Consider the following 19321-nt stretch of genomic DNA (forward strand, 5'->3'; position numbering starts at 1 on the left):
GTGATTCTTGCTTGAGGTTGTTCATCCGGGCATTTACTCATCTTGACAAGCTTATTGGTTAATGCTGTCAATAGGGTAGTTATCCAGTAGGGTCACATACAGTAGAAGTTATGTGGCTAAGGATATCAATTTTGGAGTTGGGGCTCGTGCAGCTATGCTACAGGGTGTCAATGAGGTTGCAGAAGCCGTGAAAGTCACAATGGGACCAAAGGTATTGAAGTTACACCATCACTTTTTTTCTTATCTATTCTTTCTTCAAGTTCTGTGGATTAGTTTGCGGGTGAGAAACAATGAGCGCCATTACCATGTCTGGCCTGCACTGAATTTCTGTATTTATTTATTTTTGCAAAATAAGGTATCCAGTGCTTGTCTTGAAATTTGAAAATTGGCTCTCTCTATTGTATCCATGGCTTTTATTATTATTATTATTATTATTATTATTATTATTATTATTATTATTATTATTATTATTATTATCATCATCATCATCAATTCAATTAAGAAACTAAAATAAAACTGTATTAGGTTGAGCTCCTGCAATGATGATAAAAACACTCAACAAATATACTGGTCACCCTTCCATATAACTGATCTCAACTCCTTTCCTTGATCAATTCAGGGCCGCCATGTTATTATTGAAAAAAGCCGGGGGCTTCCAAAGTTGACCAAGGATGGAGTCACTGTTGCCAAAAGCATCAAGTTCAAGGAAAAGGCGAAGAGTGTTGGTGCCGACCTTGTGAAGCAGGTCGCAAATGCTACTAATACTGCCACGGGGGATGGTGATCTCTCAGCTTCATGTCACAAAAGCACCATTATTATTATGAATTTCTTAACATAATTTGAATTGAGATTAAAAGTTGGATAGATTTGTATTGTTTTTGTGCCTCAAAACTGCTTTATTCATTTTGAAAACCAAACAATCAAAAAAAGAAGTAATACTTGGTGTTCACATAACCAAACAAGCAACATGATAAATAACACTGGATACAAAACATTAGATCTCTATGTTAAGTTTCTACTTGAAGTAGAAACTTGTCATTGATCAATCTTCAGCTCTATCTACTAAGTTCCCATTTGGGGGTTGGGGGTGTTTGTTATGTATCATGTTGTAGGTACAACGTGTGCAACTGTCCTGACTCAGGCTATACTCGCCGAAGGCTGCAAGTCTGTATCTGCTGGTGTGAATGTGATGGATTTGCGTAGTGGCATCAATATTGCGGTTGGTGGTGTCCTTTCAGACTTGAAAAAGAGAGCATTGATGATAAGCACACCAGAAGAAATTACTCAGGTACACAGCATCTTATGGAAGCTGTTCTTGTCCTTATATTATGTTTGGGGGGAAGCTTTGATCTATTCCAGGATCTAATTGTAATGAATCTGATTTGCAATAAGGATTTAGCTAACATCTAGTAAAAAGAAAGGCATTATAGTTTTCTAACCGCTGAAAGTTACCTCTCTAGTTTGCTAGGGTAGCTTTCTGATCATAGACTTGCCTTGACACATTTTCATATTATAGTCCCAGATAAAGTCCCTTAATTGAAATTTGGATCATTTGGACCTCTTTTTGGTTGTTATTTACTTAATTAGAAATATTTTTCATATTTCTAGAACTATTTCTTGTGCTCATTGTTTGTATGCTTATAAGATCTTTGACTCTACTCTATGTACACTACTCTTGTTTTGTCTTTGCTTATCAGCCAGTGTATCCCACAAATCTGAGTAGGTTGCCACTATCTCTGCAAATGGTGAACGTGAGATTGGAGAAATGATAGCAAGAGCAATGGGGAAAGTTGGAAAGCATGGAGTGATTACTGTCACTGTGAGTGCACTTCCTTTTTTTGACATGACATGATCACTGGATAATTTTTTAGTGTAGGTTCTTATTGCTTTTGAATTTGGCAGGATGGGAATACTTTAGATAATGAGTTGGAAGTTGTGGAAGGAATGAAGCTAGCAAGAGGCTATATTTCTCCCTATTTTATTACTGATCAGAAGAACCAGAAATGTGTAAGTTCATATCAGTCTTTCAGCAAGTATCAAAAACCAATCAGCAGATTAGCATATTGATATTGATGCGGGACAATAAATAATAAGAATTAAAGCAAGAAAAGAAAGAAGCTTTGAGAGAAGAAACTGAGAAGTGAAAGCAAAAAAAGAGAAGAATGGGGATTAGAGATATGCAAAGTCTGTAAATTTTTCATTAATCATCAAAATTGTCTAACATTTAGAAAAGTAGGATATAAATACTAAAACTCTAACTAGAACAAGCGTTTGGGCTTATAGCCCACTAAATAAAATATCCAACAATAATTAAATCAAACCCAACAAATAAAACCAAATTAATAAACTTTAACTAAAAGTTCATATAAATTAAACCCAAAAACATAAGCTAAAGCCTAATTTCTCAATGGTTTGGGCTATCCTCCATCGTCTATGATCATACGTGTGCATAAACAATGTTTCCGGTTTGATGTCCCCATCAATTCTCCTGGGGTTGGAAGAACGCGACCCCGCCGAGTATAGGTCAAGGCAGCTCTGATAATGCTCTCAAAGATAAGGATCAAGCTGTTGTGATGTCTCTCTGATAATCCAAGTATAGTCTGAATCTGGTCGTTGAGCCTATATATTGGGATTTGCTGAAGTTCATCATCCCTGGTAAAAACAACTTGTGCATTCAAAGTAGCATTAATATGTTTTTCTTTTGTGCCAAAGATATGGATAATGAGGTATGGGTATTAAAAGGAGCATTAAGGATATGTTATATTTTATAAATAATGAGGTCTTTCATGTTAAAAGTAGAGCTAATATCAAAGTTTAATGACAATTTAATGACATAATTATTTAATTCAATCATTTGCAACACTTTGAATGATCGTTACACTACTTACTTGCAATTTATCATCGGTTTCCAAAGGACACCGTTCAGGTCTAATCTGTATCATGAAATAATCTCCAACATTAAATGCATCATGATACTTAAGTAAATCAGCTTGAAATTTGTATTGTTCATTACTTGTTTGAATTTGTTTCATGATCTCAACATGCAAATTATGAACTCCACATAGTAACGACTCAATTGACTTAGACATTCTATCGTGAGAAGATATGAGAAGGTGTTCTATAAGCTTCTCAAGTTTGTAACTACGAACATTAAATGATTGAGGGTGTGGAATGAGACAAGCATTGTTTGAAACATGTGTAGATATGGTATGGACACAATCAAGTAAAGTAGGATTATTTTCATTTTTCTTATCACGTGCATGAGGTAAGGGGTCAGAAAGCTCAACATGTTGTTTTAAACTTATGATGTGCTTGACACCAAGCATGTGGGGTAAGGAATCAGGTAGTTTAAGATGACTAATATCATGAGACTCTTCTAAGACCATACTTATCTCTATAGGCGATTCCACTGAAGAGTTCCTTAAAACTTTCTCTACCATTAAAGCAGACATATCAAACTCTTCCCTAATGTCATTCTCAAGCTCACGTGGACTCATTGTGTTAAGTCCCTCTTCTTGCACATCCTCGACATCTAGGTCACTAAAATCCTCAAGATTAGGTTCATACACTTCAACACTACAATATTCCTCTTTACCTATATCCTTATATTTTTGGATGACTAAAAGTTTAGAGGTATAATCTAAAGAGATATGATCAAAACCTAGACAATTAGTACACTTAACCATTGAGCTCACCTTAGACACTTCATTAACAACTCGTTTACCTTTATTTTTCTTATAAAGTTGGGAGTTACTAGGATTAGGTCTGTGGAGGTGGAACACCTAATAAAAAATCACTACTTCTGAATTGGGACCTAATAAGGATACTATAAGAGTCCTGACGATTCTTTCACTGATTCTTTGTGACTAACTTTTAGTCTTTAACCAAGGTATAAGCTTGGTTAAGAGTAGATACACCTTGAAATACAATTTCTCTTCTAAGATCATCTTTCAAGCCTTTATAAAATCTATGCAAAGTCATGGCTTCATTCTCTCTTATGACACATCTCATCATGTAATTATTAAACTGTGTATATACTCATTGATAGATTTATTTCCTTGTCTTAGATTGTTCCATTGGTCTAAGAGTTTATTCCTATAAGACTGGGTTAGGTATTTCTCCTGAAAGTTTTGTTTCATTTTGATCCAATCAGTTATATGAGGTTTACCTCTCATCTCCAAACAATCTTCAACTTCTCCTCAATATGTTTTGGCTTCACCAATAAGTTTCATCTCAGCAAATCTAACTTTCCTATTATCAGATAGGTTATGCCACTCAAAGAATCGATCCATATCACGAATCTACATATCAAATATCCAAGGGTCATGACGACCATCAAAAGTGGAGGCTTTTATTTTGTTAGGACTCAAGACTCGCTCATCAAAGTCATCGTGTTTAGAGTAATCTAAATGATAGTCATATTGGTGGCACTCAGAGTGAACTTGTCCATAATTATTATTCTTATGATATTTATTGGTCTTTGAGTGTCTTATTCAAAAACTCTCTTTGGGTTTAATTCTTTTAAACATGTTGATCACCTAAGTTTGCAGTTCCCTTTAAATGGTCATAAGAGTATCACTAAATGTTGAGTCTACAGTAAGTGTAAACTTAAGTTTGAACACTAGATGATCATGACACAAATGCATGCAACACTAACTTATAAATAAAATTGAGATCATAAATGGTTCTTGCACGTAAAATCATAATACAAAAATAAAGCTAATTTTTTTTCTTTTTTTTTAAATGTGGAGATTAATCAAGAACAAATTACACTAATAAAATTGTAAGCATGTAATGCTAGATTCTTAAGTGTAAATTATTAATCAAACATGATGTCACAAGCAAGAACTCATAATTATCAAATAGAATAAGATACTAGTTATCACTGATGAAAGAGGTTGATGAACAAAAATTAACAATTAAAAATGCTAGGTGATTTTTTTTAATGATTTTTTCTTTTGGACATAAAAGTAATATTAATGATAACTTTAAATGAAAATTGCAAAACCAGAGAAGGTAAAATTCAATAAATCGAAAGCTAGAATGATTCACTAACTATATTTGATGGAGGGAGCTGGAACTTGCTGCCGCTGACGTGGAAGAATGGATGATGTGGTGGAGTCTGCTAATGTGTCAGTAAAAGATTGCATGACATATGACATGGCAGGATAAGTTGATGACGTAGATGCTGCTTCAACGTGTTAATGTGGTGTTGACGTGGCAGGGTTAATTATTTTGCCAGCTTCTGTTTCCTTCTATGATCTGCTGTCGCTGCTGATGGCGATGGTGCAAGAAACGGGGCTTCATGATTCCGCTTGGGCTCGGCGGTGCGAGGGAAGGGGCTGTGGTGTCGCTGCTGGACGGGGGCCTGTTGATCTGTTGTCGCTGCTGAAGGCGATGGCACTGTGGATGGTGGCGTTGTGGCTGGTGCTGCTACTGAAGGGTGCGAGTCAGTGGTGGTTGCTGCAGATGGTTTGTAACGCTTATTTGGGTTGTTGAAGATAAAGAGCTGCTGCGGCTGCGGCGCTGCGGGTTGATGAAGGCAGTAAATCGATGTGTACTTGTGTCTTGGTTGTGATCGTTGGCTGTGATCGATGTTGATGTAGAATTGTCGATCACTGGTTGGGATTGATGTGTAGGTCTTCTTGGTGGTGGGTCTGCCGCTGTGATTGGCTGAGGCGCCGCTGCTGAAATCGTTGTCGTTGATGATGAATAGTTTTTTTTTGTATTTAGAACAATACGGTTTTTTTTAGATCAAATCGGATCTAGGTTAAACATAAACATATGGATCGTTTAATTGTAAGAACAATTAAAAGCCATGCTCTGATACCAAATTTGATGCTGGATAATAAATAATAAGAATTAAAGCAAGAAAAGAAGGAAGCTTTTAGAGAAAAAAGCTGAAAAGTGAAAGCAAAGAAAGAGAACAATGGGGATTAGAGATATGTAAAGTCTGCAAATTTTTCATTAATCATCAAAACTGTCTAACATTTAGAAAAGTAGGATATAAATACTAAAACCCTAACTAGAACAAGCGTTTGGGCTTATGACCCACTAAATAAAATACCCAACAATAATTAAATCAAACCCAACAAATAAAACCAAATTAATAAACCTTAACTAAAAGTTCATACAAATTAAACCCAAAAATATAAGCTAAAGCATAATTTCTCAATGGTTTGGGCTATTCTCTATCGTCTATGATCATATGCGTGTGTAAACAATGTTTCCGGTTCGATGTCCCCATCAGATATCAAAGAAATTTCCAACATAAAGCTTTTTTCTGGAGGATATCTTATTTTATCAAGTAGTCATCTCTCATTAATAGCTTCTTGGTGGGGACACCGAACCCGAAATATTGTTTACGCATGCGTATGATCATAGATGATGGAGGATAGCCCAAACCATTGAGAGATTGAGCTTTAACTTATGTTTTAGTTTAATTAATATGAATTTTTAGTTGAGGTTTATTAATTAGGGTATAGTTGTTGGGTTTGATTTAATTATTGTTGAGTATTTTATTTAGTGGGCTATAAGTCCAATCGCTTGTTCTAGTTAGGGTTTTAGTATTTATATCTTACTTTTCTAAATGCTAAGGAGTATTTGATGATTAATTAAAATATTGCAGATTTTGCATATCTCAAATCCTCATTTTTCTCTTCCTTTGCTTTCTTCTTTCTCTATAGCTTATTTCTTTTTATGCTTCAAGTATTTTGTTTGTTGTCTCATCAAATTTGGTATTAGAGCCAGGGTTTTTAATTGTTTTTACAATTAAACGATTTACATGTTTATGCTCAACCCTAATCCTAGATTCGGTTTGATCTTAAAAAAAAATCTCATTTAATATTTTTATCTGTTAACTCTTGCTTATCAACTCTTTCTTCATTGAAATTTAGCAACTAGTTGTTGAGCTTGCTGAAATTATTGAAAAGTTGTGATCATTATTTGATTAATTATTTACACTTAAAAGGTTTAGCATTGCATGCTTATAATTTTCCTAGCATAATTTGTTCTTGATTAATCTTCACATAAAAAATAAATGAGATTAACTTTATTTTTGTATTGTGACTTCACTTGCAAGAACCATTTGTTATCTCAATTTCATTTCGAAGTGAGTGTTGCATGCTTTTGTGTCATGAGTTCTAACAAAATAGAAGCTCCCACTTTTAATAATCGTCACGATCCTTGGATATTTGATATGTAAATTCGTGATATGTATTGATTCTTTGAGTGACATAACTTGTCTGATAATAGAAAATTTAGATTTGCTAAGATGATACTCATTGGTGAAGCCAAAATTTATTGGAGAGATGTTGATGATTGTTTAGAGATGAGAGGTAAACCTCCTATAACTGATTGGATCAAAATGAAACAAAAACTTTAGGAGAAGTACCTACCCTAGTCTTATAGGAATAAACTCTTAGACCAATGGAATAATCTACGATAAGGGAATAAGTCCATCAATGAGTATATAATACAGTTTAACGATTACATGATGAGATGTGCCATAAGAGAGAATGAAACCATGCCTTTGCGTAGATTTTGTAAAGGCTTGAATGATGATCTTAAAAGAGAAGTTGTATTTCAAGGTGTATCTACCCTTGACCAAACTTGTACCTTAGTTCAAGACTATTAGTTGGTCATGAAAAATCAGTGGATGAATTATCAGGACTCTTAAATATTCCTATTAGGTCCCAATTCAGAAGTAGTGATTCTTTGTTAGGTGCTCCACCCCAAAGACCTAATCCTAGTAGTGCCCAACTTTATAAGAAAGATAAGAGCAAACGAGTTGTCAATGAAGTGTCTAAGGTGAGTTCAAGGGTTAAGTGTACTAATTGTTTAGGTTTTGGTCATATCTTATTAGATTGCACCTCTAAACCCTTAGTCATTCAAAAATATAAGGATACAAGTGAAGAGAAATATTGTAGTGTTGAAGTGTATGAGCCTAATGTTGAGGATTTTAGTGATCTAGATAATGAGGATGTCTAAGAAGAGGGACTTAACATAATGAGTTTACATGAGCTTGAGAATGAGGTTAAGAAAGAGCCTGATATGTCTATTTTAATGGTAGAGAAAGTTTTAGGGAACTCTTCAATAGAATCGTCTAAAGAGATAAGTACGGTCTTAGAAGAGTTTCATGATATTAGTCCTACTAAACTACCTGATTTCTCACCCCACATGCTTGGTGTCCAACACATTATAGGTTTAGAGCAACATGTTGAGCTTTCTGACCCTTTATCTCATGCACGTGATTAGGAAGATGAAGATAATCCTAAGTGAACGACGAGTTGTCTACTATTGCAGGTGATCCATTGCTTTCTTTAAAAAAAAGGAAACAAAAAAAAAGCATGTCATTCGCTCATAAAAAAAAACCCATACCAAAGGCTAGAAGCGTGGGCTTAGGCCATATTTAGAGGGCTAGGCATGCTAGGCTACATAGGTCAGCATGTGTGGCTTGTTTTTTTTTTTTGTTTTTTTGTTCTTTAATTTAAATTTATTTTTTTAAAAAATGATTAATTAAAAATATTATAAAGATATTAGTTTATTAAAAATTTTAAATTAACTAAGAATAAATTTTAAAAATTATTTTATTAAATATCATTCAATTTTTATTTTGTTTCAAATAAAAGAATAACAAAAAAAAATTTAATATTAACAAGTTTTTTTTTATTACTCATCATTATTTTTTAAATTTTTTCTTATTTATATTTTAATTATCATATAATTAAATAAAAATTATTTTTTAAAAATAATGTTTCGTAGATAAACTTGGATTGAATCAAGCTGATCAAAGATGTCGGATGAAATTATTACTTTGTATTCGTTAAATTCTGAATTTAGGTCCCGTTTGTTTGCTGTAAAGTAGTTTCCTTTTAGAAAGTGAATTCCAGGAAAGTGAATTATTTTCTGATGTCTGGTAGTGTAATGGAAAATAAGTTGGAAAATACTTTCCAGTGTTTGGTTATATCATGGAAAATAAGCTGGAAAATAACTTATTAATGTTTTATTTTCTCAAGTTTATTAAAATAGTGAGGAACAAATCTTACAAATTAAAAAGTTGAATGAAAATGAAATTGAAAAAAAATATAATTTCATAAATTATCTCAAATAAAATAAATAACAAAATAATAGAAATTAAATCTAAAAAAAATAAAAAATGAAGAAATTAAAATAATAATAATTAACATTTCATAAATTATTTCAAATAAAATAAGTAACGATTAAAAGAATGAGGATTAAATTTAATAGATAAAAAATTTCAATAAAAAAATGATAATGGTAAAACAAATAACAATTATAAAAATAAGGACCAAAGTTAATATAAAAATTAAATTTTAAGAGATGAAATTGAAAAATAAATATTTAAAATAAAATATATATATCAATCAAAAGTTTGATGACCAAATTTGATATAATCAGCAAATAATATGACATTTCTAAATTTTTCATAACTTTCAAAAAATGTTTTCCTTTCAAATTTTTCAGGAGAACACTTTCCTGAAAACCAAGCTAAATTTTCCTTTGACTAGAAAATATTTTTCGTTGACCAACTTTTCCAATGACAAATAAAGATAAAAAAATTTAAAAAATAATTTTTCAAAAATAATTTTTCAAAACAAATATAGAAAAGACGTGAGCAACTTATGTATATTTTTTTGAATTTTTTTTTTATTAATGGCCAAATACCAGTTTTGTTTCAGCTTTAGATAAAGAGATCTTTTCCTTCTCATCTTTTCGAGTGAGAATGGGAAATTTTGAAAAATGTTCCAGGCAAGGAGCCCTGAACAAAAGTTTGACTATATTTATGGGCATTCATCTTAGTATTTAATACACAACTAGTTGAATTGACATTGTAAATTTCGATCAATTTTGCTCCCATTTTTTGGAGAATTCAGTCCCAAAGGTCTGTGGACCTTGTTCATCACCATCTCATTGTTCATCCCATTTCTGTTCATCACATCGAAGCTCTTACCTTGTCCGCCTTCCTTTCTTAGCGTTCAGTCCCAAAGGGACTCATATTGCTGATGCTTTCTTCAACGTGTCAGCACTTCTATCAAATTTTACAGTCCCCAGCAGTACCGAATTTCCAGTGATCAAGGAGTTCTTTCTCACGATTGCGATAGGAAACGTTGAACGTCTACTCCAAACCGGCTGAAGAAACAAGTGAATACCATAGAAGTCTTCTTTTTCTCCCACAAAACTTCTTCCCGGATTTTGCAGATGCAGCTCCTCCCTTATGGACTGAAAATGGTTACAGCTGTCATGGTTACCTATTACCTGAGATCAATTGTATATGGAAGGGGCCCACCAGGCATGCCAGTCTCCAAAGTCTTGTTCTTCTGGATTTGAATTCTCTCGACAAATTGATATTTTATCTTCACACCGTCCCTCACTCAAAGTATGCCAAAGCTGGAAACCCTTGACATAAGTAATTGCAGTGAATTGAAGCATATTATCAGAGAAGAGGATGGTGAAAGGGAAATAATTCCAGAGTCTCCTGGCTTCCCATCCTCTTCTCTGATAATATGCTTCAATTCACCTACAGATTATCCATTCCTAATATATAGCTTACGGGATTCCTAACATCACCCTTCCGTATAACTGATCTCAACTCCTTTCCTTGATCAATTCAGGGTCGCCATGTTATTATTGAAAAAAGCCGGGGGCTTCCAAAGGTGACCAAGGATGGAGTCACTGTTGCCAAAAGCATCAAGTTCAAGGAAAAGGCGAAGAGTGTTGGTGCAGACCTTGTGAAGCAGGTCGCAAATGCTACTAATACTGCCACGGGGGATGGTGATCTCTCAGCTTCATGACACAAAAGCACCATGATTATTATGTTTCTAACATAATTTGAATTGAGATTAAAAGTTGGATAGATTTGTATTGTTTTTGTGCCTCAAAACTGCTTTATTCATTTTGAAAACCAAACAATAAAAAAAAGAAGTAATACTTGGTGGCCTGTCAGTACATAACCAAACAAGCAACATGATACATAACAATGGATACAAAACATTAGATCTTTATGTTAAGTTTGTACTTGAAGTAAAAACTTGTCATTGATCAATCTTCAGCTCTATCTAATAAGTTCCCATTTGGGGGTTTGGGGGTGTTTGTTATGTATCATGTTGTAGGTACAACCTGTGCAACTGTCCTGACTCAGGCTATACTCCCCGAAGGCTGCAAGTCTGTATCTGCTGGTGTGAATGTGATGGATTTGCGTAGTGGCATCAATATTGCGGTTGGTGGTGTCCTTTCAGACTTGAAAAAGAGAGCATTGATGATAAGCACACCAGAAGAAATTACTCAGGTACACAGCATCTTATGGAAGCTGTTCTTGTCCTTATATTATGTTTGGGGGGAAGCTTTGATATTCCAGGATCTAATTGTAATGAATCTGATTTGCAATAAGGATTTAGCTAACATCTAGTGAAAAGAAAGGCATTATAGTTTTCTAACCGCTGAAAGTTACCTCTCTAGTTTGCTAGGGTAGCTTTCTGATCATAGACTTGCCTTGACACATTTTCATATTATAGTCCCAGATAAAGTCCCTTAATTGAAATTTGGATCATTTGGACCTCTTTTTGGTTGTTATTTACTTAATTAGAAATATTTTTCATATTTCTAGAACTATTTCTTGTGCTTATTGTTTGTATGCTTATAAGATCTTTGACTCTACTCTTTGTACACTACTCTTGTTTTGTCTTTGCTTATCAGCCAGTGTATCCCACAAATCTGAATAGATTGCCACTATCTCTGAAATAGTGAACGTGAGATTAGAGAAATGATAGCAAGAGCAATGGAGAAAGTTGGAAAGCATGGAGTGATTACTGTCACTGTGAGTGCACTTCCACTTTTTGACATGATATGATCACTGGATAAAATTTTTAGTGTAGGTTCTTATTATTTTTGAATTTCACAGGATGGGAATACTTTGGATAATGAGTTGGAAGCTGTTGAAGGAATGAAGCTAGCTAGAGGCTATATTTCTCCCTATTTTATTACTGATAAGAAGACCCAGAAATGTGTAAGTTCAGATCAGTGTTTTAGCAAGTATCAAAAACCACTCAGCAGATTAGCATATTGAAATCCAAGAAATTTCCACCATAAAGCTTTTTTCTGGAGATACCTTATTTTATCAAGTAGTCGTCTCTCATTGATGGCTTCTCTTTCCTGTTTAATATTTTAAAGGGCACTCTGCCTTTAGATATAAGTTATTTAGATATAAGTTATGAATGGCCTCCTTTTGTTTTTGATCTCTCACTCACCATTGTTTTGGGTTCACGAGTGCTCTTGTTTATATGTCTTGATTAAATCACGCTTTGCATTTTTTGCAGGAACTTGAAAATCCATTAATCCTCATTTATGACAAAAAGATTTCAGACATGAACTCACTTCTGAGAGTATTAGAGCTGGCAGTCAAAGTAATTTATGTTTTCTTTGATTTTTCTAAATTTTTATTAGCTGCATTAAGTGAAAGTTAATTTCAGCTTGCCATTTTCTCATCTGTTGGTTTCTAAATATCCTCTCAACGGAAAAACAGACCACTTTTTATCGTAGCTGAGGATGTTGAGAGTGATTCCTTAGCCATGCTTATTCTCAACAAGCATCGAGCTGGACTTAAGGTGATTAATTAACTTTGTTTTGAAGTTTCTTATAAGGTAAATTGTGTTGGATGGAAAAAAAATTTCACAAGTGTCCATTATATTGGTATTGGTATTCTGATACAAAGCAATATATAAGAACATGCTTACACTACATGAGTTACTTATTTATATACATACCAATACATACACATGCATGTCTTTTGTATGTGTAATGTTTATTACGGGACATAAATATTTCTGTTAATGAAGGAAAGAAGACTAGTCGTTCAGCTCTCTCATCACATGCACTAGAGGATAGATGACACACATTTTGTACATTTTTCTTTTTCTGTTACTTGTTTATTTAGCCTCCAGAATTAGCTAGAAGAATCCTTTTTAGTTTTCACATTTCTCTTTCCAGTTTGTTATACAATATGAACAGAATAGGATGCGTGTATATAAAATCCCCCTCTGTAAAAGAAACAGTGTGAGAAGAATTTCAACAAATAGATACGAGGCCTATTCACCTATCTCTTCCATGAGTCGATTGTTTTTCTTTTCAAGGTTTTGATAAAACTTACATGGTATCATAGCTTAGGCTAATTATTTTTCCTTTTCCAATCAAATCATGGAAGAACAATCCCCAACTTCACAATCTGCAAATACTCAAAACCCCAAACACGTTTCTCCTTATTTCAACTTCACAGATCCAAATAGTCCCTATTGTATAGAGAATGGTGACCACACATCCTTGGTTCTCGTCACTGAACTGCTCACCACTGAAAACTACATTACCTGGTCACGGGCAATGCGTCGAGCACTTAGGGTGAAGAACAAACTTTGCTTCATTTCTGGAAACATTGTTAGGCCGGCGGATAAGGAGGATCCTCTGTTTGAAATGTGGGAAAGGTGCAATGAGATGGTGGTTTCTTGGATACAAAATGCAGTCAGCATCGATATCAAACATACTCTGGCTTTTGTGGATGATGCTTAAATGGTGTGGACAGAACTCGAGGATCGCTTTACCCAACAGAATGGTCCTCGCATCTTCCAGCTTAAAAGAGATTTGGCTACCCTTCGACAGGACAGAGACTTTGTGAGTACATATTTTGGTAATCTCAAAACTCTTTAGGATGAAATGGTTGTTTATAATCCAATGCCATTATGCACATGTGGTTAGTTGAAAGTGTTGAATGAAAAGTATCAAAGAGATTATGTTATACAGTTTCTTATGTACCAATGCTAGAGATCAAATCATGCTGATTGAGCCCCTTCCCAGCATTAACAAGGTGTTCTCCTTGATCCAACAACAAGAACAACACCACCAACTTACCAATAACACCCTTTCTTGTGAATCTATGGCATTGGCTGGTAAATTTGTTAATACTCCTTTCAAGACAATTAACAGAAATTTCACAAGCCACAAAAGAAAAACCATACTGTCAACATTGTCACACAAGGACACACTTGAAAATTGCTATAAGGCTGGAAATGTTGAGCCTCTAGTGTGTTCTCACTGCAATGTAAGTGGTAACATAGTTGAGAAATGTTACAAGCTTCATGGGTATCCCCTAGGTCACAAGCTGTACAGGGGAAGAGTCGCAAGTTCATTTGCCAATCAAGTTGTTCTGTCCACAAGTCTTAATAAGGAGGAGGTGAGTGACGAGAAGATGGTTTTCACCAAGGAGCAATATCGTCATCTCATGAGCCTTATCCAACCCAAAAGTTTGCTAACTGCAATCCCTCTAGCAAATCAAACTTCATCCAATTCTAAAACCAGTGCCACACCTCCAAAGATGTCTGGTAAAATTATGTTTTATAGTGACATTTTTGCTGATTTTTTAAAGCTAAATAGTGTTTCCTGGATCATTGACTCAGAGGCTACAGACCATATGGTGTGTAGTCCTTCCTTTTTTACTTCTGACATTACAAAGGTATCTTATAGGGTAAGTTTGCCTAATGACACTTTCGTATCAGCCACACATCTAGGCAACATTCAACTTATTGATAAAATTGTCCTTAATGATGTTTTATGCATTCCTTTATTTTCCTTCAATTTGATCTCTGTTAAAAGACTCACTGAAAATTTGACTTGTTGTTTGGTTTTCATAAATGATACATGTTTTATACAGGACCTTTCAACCTGGACCACGATTGGAATTGTTGAAGTGAGAAGTGGCTTGTATCATCTCCTTCCTAAAGCAGTCCCTCCTTCATCCTTGACCGATCTTCTATCATGTTTGTCTCCAAATTTTCCTTCAGTTGCTATTTCTGTTAAAAGTAGTATGGATGTGAATGGTCTTTGGCATTGTCACCTCGATCATATTTCTGATTCACGAATGAAATTGATTGACGATCTTGTTGTAAGAGACAACTTACTTATAAATAAAACTTCTCCTTGTTGCATTTGTCCTCTTGCCAAACAGCATAGACTTTCTTTTCCTATCAGCTCACACAAATCTTCTAGTATTTTTGAATTGGTACACTGTGATATTTGGGGGTCATGTTCCACCAATGCTTATGATGGGTCAAGATAATTTTTGACCTTAGTAGATGATTTGTCTAGAACAACTTGGGTTTATTTACTTCAAACCAAATCTGAAACAAGAAAGTGCATTGAATCTTTCTACCACCTTGTAGAGACACCGTTCAACTATAAAATAAAAAATATACGTAGTGATAATAGTATTGAGTTCAAGATGAGTGATTTTTACAATGAAAAAAGGATTATTCACCAACAAACCTGTGTCGAGATACCCCAACAAAATGAGATAGTTGAGAGAAAATACCAACACTTTTTAAATGTCGTTCGTGCACTGTTTTTCCAATCTAATCTTCTCTTATCTTTTTGGAATGATTGTATCTTGACTGCAGTCTACCTTATAAACAGAACACCTACCCCTATACTTAACAATCGAACTCCCTATGAAGTCCTTTTTAATGTTAAACCACATTATTCTCATTTGAAAATCTTTGGATGTCTTTGTTTTGCCACAATCATATCAAATGGGAGAAGGAAATTTGATCCGAGAGGTAGAAAATGTATTTTTCTAGGTTACCCTTTTGGAGTCGAGGGATATAAGCTGATGGATTTGAGTAGTAAGGTAGTTTTTCTTTCTAGGGATGTCCTCTTTTATAAAACACATTTTCCTTTCAAATCATCCTCTCCCATTAGTGAAGAACATTCACCTTTCCATTCCATACCAGACACAGTATTAGACTTGGATTCTCACTGATCTGCCTCCTGGAAAAGACGTTGTGGATTGTAAGTATGTCTACAAAATCAAGAGAAATTCAGATGGCAGTGTGGAAAGATTGAAGGCCAGATTGGTCGCCAAGGGGTATACTCAACAAGAAGGCATCGATTATCATGAGACTCTCTCCTGTAACAAAGATGGTCACTGTGCGATGCCTTCTATCAGTTGTTGTTCATGATTGGCATTTGCATCAATTTGATGTAAATAATGCCTTCCTGCATGGAGACCTAGAAGAAGAGATTTACATGAGAAAACCACCAGGATACAATAAAGGAACAACTGAACAGGCGTGTAAGCTCCTCAAAAGCTTGTATGGTTTGAAAAAGGCCAACAGACAATGGTATCCCAAACTCACTTTGTGCTTGTTAAACTTTGGTTTCGCTCAATCGAAAGCTGAGTACAGCTTGTTCACCATGTCCACTAGCACTTCTTTCACAACCCTCTTTGTATATGTCGATGACATAATTCTTGCCAGCAATTCCATGACCAACATTGTTGCAGTCAAGGATTGTTCGCATGACAAGTTTAAGATCAAGGACTTAGGTGTCTTGCGATTTTTCCTTGGAATAGAAATGGCAAGATCACCCATGGGGATTCTAGGTTGTAAACCAGTAAAGATTCCTATGGAACAAAATTCAAGACTAAGCAAGGATATAGGTGACTGTTTGGTTGATCCCTCAACATATCGAAGACTCATTGGCAAATTACTTTATCTAACCATTACAAGGCCTAACATTAGTTATCTAGTGTTAGTTCTGAGTCAGTTTATGGATAAACCTTCATAGTCTCATTTGACAGCTACTCACAAAGTTTTGCGGTGCATCAAGTATGCGCCTGGCCAAGGATTATTGTTGTCCGCTTCTTCAAACTTAGAGTTAATTGCTTATTATGATTCTGATTGGGCTTCATGCCCTAATACTTGTCGCTCAATTACAGGGTACTATATTTTATTTGGATAGTCTTTTATTTCATGGAAATCTAAAAAGCAAAGCATAGTATCTCGGTCTTCTGCAGAGGCAGAATACCGAGCCATGGCTGCCATGGTCTCTAAGCTCACTTGGCTTAGGTTTCTACTTACTGATCTGCATGTCGAGCACCCTCATGCAGCCACCCTTTACTGTGATAATCATGCTGCACTCCATATTGCCTCAAACCTAATTTTACATGAACGTACGAAGCACATTGAGCTGGATTGTCATCTCATCAGAGACAAAATTTTGGAAGGATTCATTGTCACCATGCATGTTCCCACTCACTTTCAACGAGTTGACCTCCTTACGAAGGCACTTCCCTCTTCTCTTCTGCAATCTCACTTACTCAAGCTAGGAATTGTTAACCTACATTCTCCATCTTGTGGGGGTATTACGGGACATAAATATTTCTGTTAATGAAGAAGGAAAGAAGACTAGTCGTTCAGCTCTCTCATCACATGCACGAGAGGATAGATGACACATGTTTTGTACATTCTTTTTTTTCTGTTACTTGTATATTTAGCCTCCAGAATTAGCTAGAAGAATCCTTTTTAGTTTTCACGTCTCTCTTTCCAGTTTGTTATACAATACGAACAGAATAGGATGCGTGTATATAAAATCCCTCTCTATAAAAGAAACAGTGTGAGAAGAATTTCAACAAATAGATACAAGGCCTATTCACCCATCTCTTCCATGAGTCGATTGTTTTTCTTTTCAAGGTTTTGATAAAACTTACAACGTTACTGATTGATTTGTGCAGCTGTCTGTTGCTTGCATGCATAAATAGAAAGCTAAATTATGCTTTTGGCTCTTCTTGAATTATAGATATATGTTGAAAGAGAGTTAAATTCTGTGGCTTAGTTTTTTCTGAATTATGAGAAGACATAACTTTCCTGTTGTTTGCTAAAACGAAAAGGGAAACTTGAGGCAATTTGAATCTTGCCAAATCAAAAGCAGTAGTATGACATCCTCAGGTGCTTCAATAAAATTAAGGAGTTAATAGTTCCCTACACAGACATCCTCAAATAGAAAGGAGTTTCAGGCTTAATTCTAGCTTTATTTGGACTCTAAAACACATGGTCTGATTTCAAATGGGAATTTTTGCCTTTTAAACAGCAACTGTCCTACATGCTATATTTCATATGTACATGAAATATACTCTACGTAAGGTATGACTATTTTGATCTTGTACACGTAATACTCAGCTACTTTTGTGTAACAAGACGTCATATTCAATTATTCATTGCTCTTTTGGAATTTACATATACTATCTCACTGATTGAAATTATTATTTGTAGGTCTGTGCCATTAAAGCTCCTGGTTTTGTGGAAAACAGACAAGCACATTTGGATGATCTTGCTGTTTTAACTGGTGGAGAGGTAATATGATTTCCTTTGCCTCGTACTCTACTCTAATATGAATATTGTGGCATGAATAACTTCTTTCTGTACAGGTTATCAGTGAAAGTCGTGGTTTAACCCTTGATCAAGTCCAAATTGAAATGCTTGGTACTGCTAAGAAGTTTTGGATGAAACTGTATGTTGTGTTGTTTTGAGATTCTTCGAACTTAAGCTGACAGCATTCATTGCAGGTCACAGTGTCACTTGATGATACAATAGTTCTTCATGGTTGCGGAGATAAGAAATTGATTGAAGAAAGATGTGAGCAGGTGCCCGATGGTTTAATGTTTCTGTTTCATCTCTTTTCGAGATTTCTTTATAGTTAAGTCTACTATGAAAATAATTCATATACTATTTTTTATTCTGAGGGAATTTCTTTTGGAATTAAAACGATTCAGATGTGCATTGACAGGTTTTTGTATGAAATGATCTTAAAATTCCAGGATTTTGATTACAGCCATTGTTCCTTTAAATCTACGATGAATTTCCAAGAAAGTGGAGTTTATTGCCATTATATATCTGGTTGTTCAATATTGCAATTGGGAACTATGGATGGTGTAAGACCATGCTTACTGTATCCTAAATTTGAATGTTAGGCAATGTTTGTTTTTTGGAAAGTCGTTTCCGGGAAACCACTTTCCAAACTTTCCCGTATTTGTTTGCCATTAGAAAAGTTGGTTAACGGAAAACACTTTACGGTCAACGGAAAATATTTTTCAATCAAAAGAAAATTTAGCTTGTTTTTCAGGAAAGTGTTTTTCTTTTTGGATGTGTTTATTTTCTGAAAAGTGGTTTCCGGGAAATCACTTTCCAAACTTTCCTGTGTTTGTTTGCTATTAGAAAAGTTGGTCAACAAAAAACACTTTTTAGTCAAAGAAAAATTTGGCTTGGTTTTCAGAAAAGTGTTTTCCTGAAAAATTTGGGCGAAAAACACTTTCTGAAAGTTGTGAAAAATTTAGAAATGTCATTATTTGCTGATTATATCAAATTTGATCCTTACACTTTTGATTGCTATATATGAATATTTATTTTTCAATTTCATCTCTTAAAATTTAATTTTTATATTAACTTTGGTTCTTATTTTTATAATTGCTATTTGCTTTTTCCTT

The 19321-nt window shown here is 34.6% G+C and overlaps 1 protein-coding gene across 6 annotated transcripts; it reads left to right on the forward strand.

Annotated features, from left to right (window-relative positions):
• The first annotated feature begins 12478 nt into the window (after positions 1-12478).
• Positions 12479-18666, forward strand: LOC133702151 (chaperonin CPN60-like 2, mitochondrial). 6 transcript variants are annotated; one of them, XR_009843669.1, is made up of 4 exons: positions 12479-14822; positions 18111-18191; positions 18266-18320; positions 18404-18666. XR_009843669.1 is itself a non-coding variant. In XM_062126391.1 (4 exons), exons 1-4 carry the CDS (start codon positions 12588-12590, stop codon positions 18536-18538), a joined length of 300 nt encoding a protein of 99 aa, XP_061982375.1. In that variant the 5' UTR covers positions 12479-12587; the 3' UTR covers positions 18539-18666. The 6 variants fall into 6 exon arrangements, 1 of the variants encoding a protein (XP_061982375.1); XR_009843668.1 differs by having other exon boundaries at positions 12479-13955; positions 14160-18191; XR_009843667.1 differs by having other exon boundaries at positions 12479-13696; positions 13831-18191.
• The last annotated feature ends 655 nt before the right edge of the window (positions 18667-19321 follow it).

The sequence above is a fragment of the Populus nigra genome, chromosome 8 (assembly GCF_951802175.1).
Source record: "Populus nigra chromosome 8, ddPopNigr1.1, whole genome shotgun sequence".
NCBI lineage: Eukaryota > Viridiplantae > Streptophyta > Magnoliopsida > Malpighiales > Salicaceae > Populus > Populus nigra.

Excerpts from the sequence above, each read along its gene's own strand:
- LOC133702151 (XM_062126391.1), top strand. The coding sequence starts at position 12,588 with ATGCTTATTCTCAACAAGCATCGAGCTGGACTTAAG. Across the intron at positions 18,192-18,265 it reads CTGTTTTAACTGGTGGAGAG|GTTATCAGTGAAAGTCGTGG; the intron begins GTAATATGATTT and ends CTTTCTGTACAG. Across the intron at positions 18,321-18,410 it reads AGTCCAAATTGAAATGCTTG|TGTCACTTGATGATACAATA; the intron begins GTACTGCTAAGA and ends TGCAGGTCACAG.